The sequence below is a fragment of the Haemaphysalis longicornis genome, unplaced genomic scaffold, assembly GCF_048455015.1.
Source record: "Haemaphysalis longicornis isolate Haplotype H1 unplaced genomic scaffold, Haemaphysalis longicornis Haplotype H1 scaffold_2, whole genome shotgun sequence".
Classification (NCBI taxonomy): Eukaryota; Metazoa; Arthropoda; class Arachnida; order Ixodida; family Ixodidae; genus Haemaphysalis; species Haemaphysalis longicornis.
In genome coordinates, this window is record NW_027526295.1 from 144034359 (window position 1) to 144040358 (window position 6000).

General features: G+C 52.8%; 1 protein-coding gene across 1 annotated transcript in view; it reads right to left on the reverse strand.

The window, feature by feature from the left end:
- Positions 1 to 3808, reverse strand: part of LOC144168329 (uncharacterized) — a 30871-nt gene extending 27063 nt beyond the window's left edge. Inside the window, exons 1-2 of the mRNA XM_077697336.1 lie at positions 2795 to 3808; positions 2266 to 2365 (exon numbers count right to left, since the gene is read on the reverse strand). Coding sequence (XP_077553462.1) covers positions 2266 to 2365; positions 2795 to 3514 — 820 coding nt within the window. The 5' untranslated portion in view covers positions 3515 to 3808. The remainder of the gene's footprint in view (positions 1 to 2265; positions 2366 to 2794) is intronic.
- Between the last annotated feature and the right edge of the window lie 2192 nt (positions 3809 to 6000).

Here is a 6000-nt window from a genome sequence, read left to right on the forward strand (position 1 = left end):
AGGTTTCAACGTTGGGAAATTCCTCAGATAGTGGCGCGAGGTAGTCGTCGAAATTGTCCGCGTCGCACGCAGTCGTTGAAAGTGGTAGCCGGGAAAGGCAATCAGCGTCGGTGTGACGGCGGCCGCTTTTGTAGGATATAACGAAGTCGTATTCTTGGAGTCTGAGAGACCAGCGGGCGAGTCGCCCGGGTGGATCACGTAGTCCAACCAACCAACACAGAGAATGATGATCCGTGACAATCGTAAAAGGACGTCCGTAAATGTAAGGGCGAAACTTCTGCACAGCGAAGATAACCGCCAAACATTCCTGCTCGGTCACAGTATAGTTTCTTTCTGACTTGCTGAGTGTGCGGCTGGCATATGCGATAACATGTTGGGCCCCGTGATGCCTCTGCACGAGTACTGCTCCGAGGCCGATGCTGCTGGCATCCGTATGCACTTCCGTCGAAGCCGATGGGTCGAAGTGGCGAAGTATCGGGCCAGAAGTGAGCAAAAACTTAAGTTGGGAAAATGAGTCCTCGCACTCTGGCGTCCAGTTGAAAGGCACATTCTTGCGCAAAAGATAGGACAGAGGAGCAGCCAGCTCTGCAAATTTAGGCACGAACCGGCGGAAATAGGAGCATAGCCCCAAGAAACTTCGAAGGTCACGCACAGACTGGGGCGGCTTGAAATGGCTGACGGCTGCGATCTTCTCCGGGTCAGGCCTAACGCCATGTTTGTCAACTAGGCGGCCCAAAACTAGTGCTTGGCGCTCACCGAAGTGGCACTTTTTCGAATTCAACACAAGACCGGCCTTTCCTAGGCAGTTCAGGACAGTGTCAAGGCGTGTGTTATGCTCTTCAAAAGTACGGCCGAAAATTACCACATCGTCGAGGTAGCACAAGCAAATCTCCCACTTCAAGCCTCGCAGAATTGTGTCCATGAACCTCTCAAATGTAGCAGGAGCATTACAGAGGCCGAACGGCATGACGTTGAATTCGAAGAGTCCGTCGGGGGTAACAAAAGCCGTTTTCTCTTTGTGGTCTGGATCCATCGGAATTTGCCAGTAACCAGATCTTAGGTCGACTGACGAAAAATACGAAGCAGAGTGCAGGCAGTCGATGACGTCGTCTATTCGTGGTAGTGGGTAGACGTCCTTCTTTGTGATTGCGTTCAGGCGCCTGTAGTCAGCACAAAATCGCCAAGAGCCATCCTTTTTCTTTACAAGAATCACCGGTGCTGCCCACGGACTGGCTGATTCCTGCACAACACCCTTTTGCAGCATTTCGTTGACCTGGTCGGCAATAATCCTTCTCTCGCTCGGAGAAACCCGGTAAGGCTTCTGTCGCACTGGCCGGGAGGTTCCGGTATCGATGGTGTGTCGCGAGCGGCACGACGGAATGTCGATCTTGGCGTCTCTTTGCGAGAAGTCAAACACCGATGCATGTCTGCAGAGTACACGAGCTAGTGCCTCCCTCTCGGTAGAAGAAAGACCCTTGTTTATCATTTGCAGGAATGGTCCGTCGAGGGTAGCCAAGCTCCCACCAGAATCACAATTTTCTTCGGTCACTGCTGCCAGGGATACTCTCACATCTTTTTCAAACGCCGCTAGTTTCATTCATAGTTTCAAAACAGTACCAGCCGCTGAGCAGTTAACGGCCCATAGAAGACTGCGCCTACCGTTTACCGAAATCAAACAATGCGGTAACAAAACATCTTTCTTGATGCAGTTTGATGCAATGGGCTCAGCTATAGCGCAAAAGGTAGGCTCACCAGCACCGCGGGCCAATACGGGAACAAGAGGCGCTGAGCGGGCGGGCAGAAGCGTGTCTTCGGATACAACCAGAACGCGTTCTACGCAGAGAGAAGGCTCCTCCGCGAGTGCTGAATGGAACATGCTGTTTATGGAGAGCTCGCCCGTCGCACAGTCCACCATAGCGCCACATTCACGGAGCAAGTCGATACCGAGAATAACATCATGTGTGGACCTCGGAAGCACTGCAAATTCAGCCTGTAAGTGTTTGCCGGCTAGGAAAACGTCAACCGCACAAATACCGATCGGGCATAATGACTCGCCCCCAACACCTCGAAATATGGCACCACGGCCCCAGCTGAACATCACTTTAGGCCCAATACGCTCCTTAAAAACCCTACTCATAACGGAAACTGTTGCTCCAGTGTCAACTAAAGCCATCGTCTGTACACCATCAATAAACACTTCCACTTTGTTCTTGACCATAAAGACGGGCAGAGGTATGTTTCCTAGAGACTGTCCGGCGATCTCACCCCCATCGGCCGCGCCGGCCAGTTTCCCGGCGGCGGTGACAAGGGGCGCCGCCGAGGCGACGGGGATTGGCGTTGGCGTAGGGGCGGTGGCGTCAAACTCCTGTCGGAGGCGGGAGAGCCGTTGCGGGGACCATTAAGATGCTGGTTGTTGCCAGTGGGTGGAAATGGTGGCGACCAACGGTTAGGGTTATAATTATTACCCCTAGGCCAGGTAAACCGCGGGCCCGCGCTTGATCCAGGGCTGCGACGCCGGCAAAACCGCGAGATATGACCGGCGACCCCACATCGGTAACAAACAGGTGGCTCGCGAGGAGAGTCGAACCGCCCGGATGGGAATTGGCGACTGGAAGGGCTTGAAGGCCGATGGTCGTCCGGGTGGTAGGCGTCCTGTGGACGATGGAAACGGCCTCGTGATTGATAGTAGCGATCTCGTGTCGGGCTTGTATACATGTCACCTCGCCGGTCGTCAACGAAGTCGGCCAGCCACGTTGACAGATGGTTGTAACGATTCCACGTGCCTCAGAGGTGCCTCGTGCCGTAAGTCGCTGTTGTGAGATGGGGTCCAGGGACGGGCAACTTCACTGTGTCGGAGCAGTTCTTCACGGACTATTTGCCGTATGGTCGACGCAAGGTCGACAGACGAGTTGACGTCCACGCTGGCGACCGTTGTGACGTTGGGTAGTCGACCAAACTTTGGCGTTATCCGACGCATCTTGAGCGCTTCAAACCTGCGACAGTGTTGGATTACGTGAGAGATGGTGTTCAGGTTGTCCTTACTGATGAGAAAATTAAAAACGTCTTCCGCAATGCCCTTAAGTATATGCCCAACTCTGTCGTCCTCCGGCATCCTAGCGTCGACGACCCGGCACAACTTCAGTATCTCCTCTATGTAGGTCGTGCATATTTCCCCGGGAACTTGCGCTCTCTGAAGGAGTGTCTGCTCGGCCTTCTTCTTTTTCGCTTCCGAATCACCAAAGGCCTTCCTGATTTCCTCGACGCATCCGTCCCATGTGGTCAACTTTTCCTCGTGGTTTTCAAACCACGTCAACGCTGTCTTGTCCAAGGAGAAAACGACGTTCGCAAGCCGGTCCGCAGCGTTCCAGCGGTTGTACTTGCTCACTCGTTCGTAATGGGTGAGCCATTCGTCGACATCTTCTTCGGGTTTCCCTTCAAACTTCCGCGGCTCTCGTGGCTGCTGCCAGCCGTTGGGAGGTGTCACCGAAGAGTTGCCTTGAGTCGGAGGGGCCATGTCTTCTCGGACGGGCGAGAGGCCAGCTACGCGACGGCTTCGACGAAGATCCAGTGACGCCGTTGTCCGCTGGGATTACCCCGCACCTCCACCAAGACTGTTACGGGGATAAGCAGGCGAGTAAGAGGCGAAGTGGGGTTTATTCACAGTAATGGCGGTGGTTCACCGGAGAGCGTGCAGCCAACATCGATTCCGCCCGAAAGAAGCGCTTCGTTCCCTTCTTCATCGGCCGTGCAGCTGGCGGGGAGGATTTGCCCGTACAGTGAAGCAGTCCTGACATTTTGTGTAACAATATATATATATATATATATATATATAGGGAGAGAGAGCGAGAAACATTTTTGTATGAGATTCTATAAAGGCTTCAGCGTTGCTGGGGGAAGGAGCTGCTGTTACCAGTCGCCCCCAATAACTGCCTCAATGTGTAGGAGGTGGGCCTCCCAGTGCTCCTCTTCTGTCAGTCGTACTGAGGAGGCGGTCGTTTGACGGACTGAGGGTGGGTACCGGCCGGCGGTTTTCGTGCGCTTGCGGAGAGCGAGTTTGAGTTTTTTTGGGGGTTCCTCTGGGGGGTCAAGCCACTCCGCCCAAGTGCCAGGAGAAGGGGAAATGGAGTCTGTGTATATGTTCCTTGTCTCTGTTCTCTACGCAGTCCCACATGTAGGGCTGGTTGTTATGGTACCCGTGTCCGTACCGTGGGTAGCTAGGGTGGCCGGGTTTATTTTCTATGTAGTGCATGATATGTCGGGTGCGTAGGACACCTGCTTGCCCTCGGCGGATGCAACTTGTCTTTGATCGCGGCTAAGAAATGGGGTGAACGCAGTGTGTGTCTTTATCGGTGCGACGGTCTACCAACTTTTGGTGCCCGGCTTGTCTTTCTTCGACGCGGCTGGTGTGGCGGTCCTATTCCTCCGGCAGCGCAATTGGAGGCCTAGACTCGCGGAAGAGAGTTTCGCGTGCGAGTTGGTGAGCTGCCACATTTCCTGGTATCCCTTGATGACCTGGGATCCAGCAGAGTTCAACCGACAGCTCTGGTTGGGAGGTTAGATGCACTTTGAGAATGTTGCGAATGTGCGTGTCTATTTTGTTGCGGCAGAAGAGGCGGATCGCATCTGATGATGATGATGATAGTTGGGTTTTATTGGCGCAAGGCTGACTATAGGCAAAGAGCGCCAAAAAGAAGTTACTGAATTGTGATGAGACCGTAAATACTAGAACATGTGACTAAAAGTAAAAGTGATGCAAAACAAAAGAAAATGGAGATGACTGGTGTATAGGGCCAGGATGATTACACGTGATATGACAACAGCTGCAGAAAGTTCACCTCAGCTAAAAACTTAAAAACACGCTGAATAGAAACATTGGTTCGTCAGCTAAAAAATATGATGGGTGCAAAGGGATGTGCCGTCTGTATAATTCAGGGAGATGTTTGTGTCGTGTTGTCTCAAGTGCTCTGCATGTGATTAGTATGTGGACCACGGATAGGCCCTTTCCACACCTGCTACACGTGGGTCCCGAAGTTCCAGTGAGCAGGTGGGAGTGCGTCGCATGTGTGTGGCCTATTCGCAGCCTAGCCAGGGCGACTTCAGTGTATCTGTTGTGTGAGTCAGTTACGTAGCGTCCCAGTTGTGGTTTTATTACGTGTAGTTTGTTGTCTGTTTGTTGACTCCAGTGTAGTTGCCATGTGTTACGAAGCTGTCGTCTGATGTGTGTCTTTAGGTCGGTTTAAGGTACTGTGGTTATGTCAACTGTGGTCATGAGAGCAGCAGCACCAGCCATTTGATCAGCGGTCTCATTGCCAGGGATCCCACAGTGACCTGGTACCCAGCGGATCGCATGTGGCTGTCAGTGAGTATAAGCAGTTTCCGTCGGCCGGTGAAGTTCGTGATGGCATCTGCTATTGCTAACACTTCGGTATGACCGGGATCACTAATTCCTAAGAAGCGAAGAGTACTTTGTCCGTTCCCGTAGTACGCAGCGGTAGCAACAATACCGTCGTCTGATACGGCGGCCTCGGTGTATACCTGAGTGTAACTTGGTCTATCTTCTGCGCCACTAAATGGCGGGTGGCACGCGCTCTGTGGGCTCTACGCTCGTGGTCATTTTCCACCCTCTTGGGGCGGGGGATAGGATGTACAGTCAGCCTCGGCAGGTGTTCCCAAGGAGGGCGTTCTGTAATGTAGCCTTCTGGTTCCCCCATTTGTGCCCCTAGGGAATGGAGTATAGCTAGTCCCTGTCTGGAGGCGCGCAGCCGAGACTCTTGCGCGTCTTTGTGGATGTCTATGCTGAGTGATATTGGAGTTCGAACTGCCATTCGTCGAATCTCATGGAGTGGGGTTTAATTTGGGAGTCCCAAGGAAACACGAATAGGTTTGCGCAGTTGCGTTTCTAATTTGTCTATCTGAGCGCATGTTAGCCGTATGTAAGGGGCTGCGTACATGATGCGGGGAATGATGAACACCTCAAAAATTCGTAGTAGTTCATGTTGT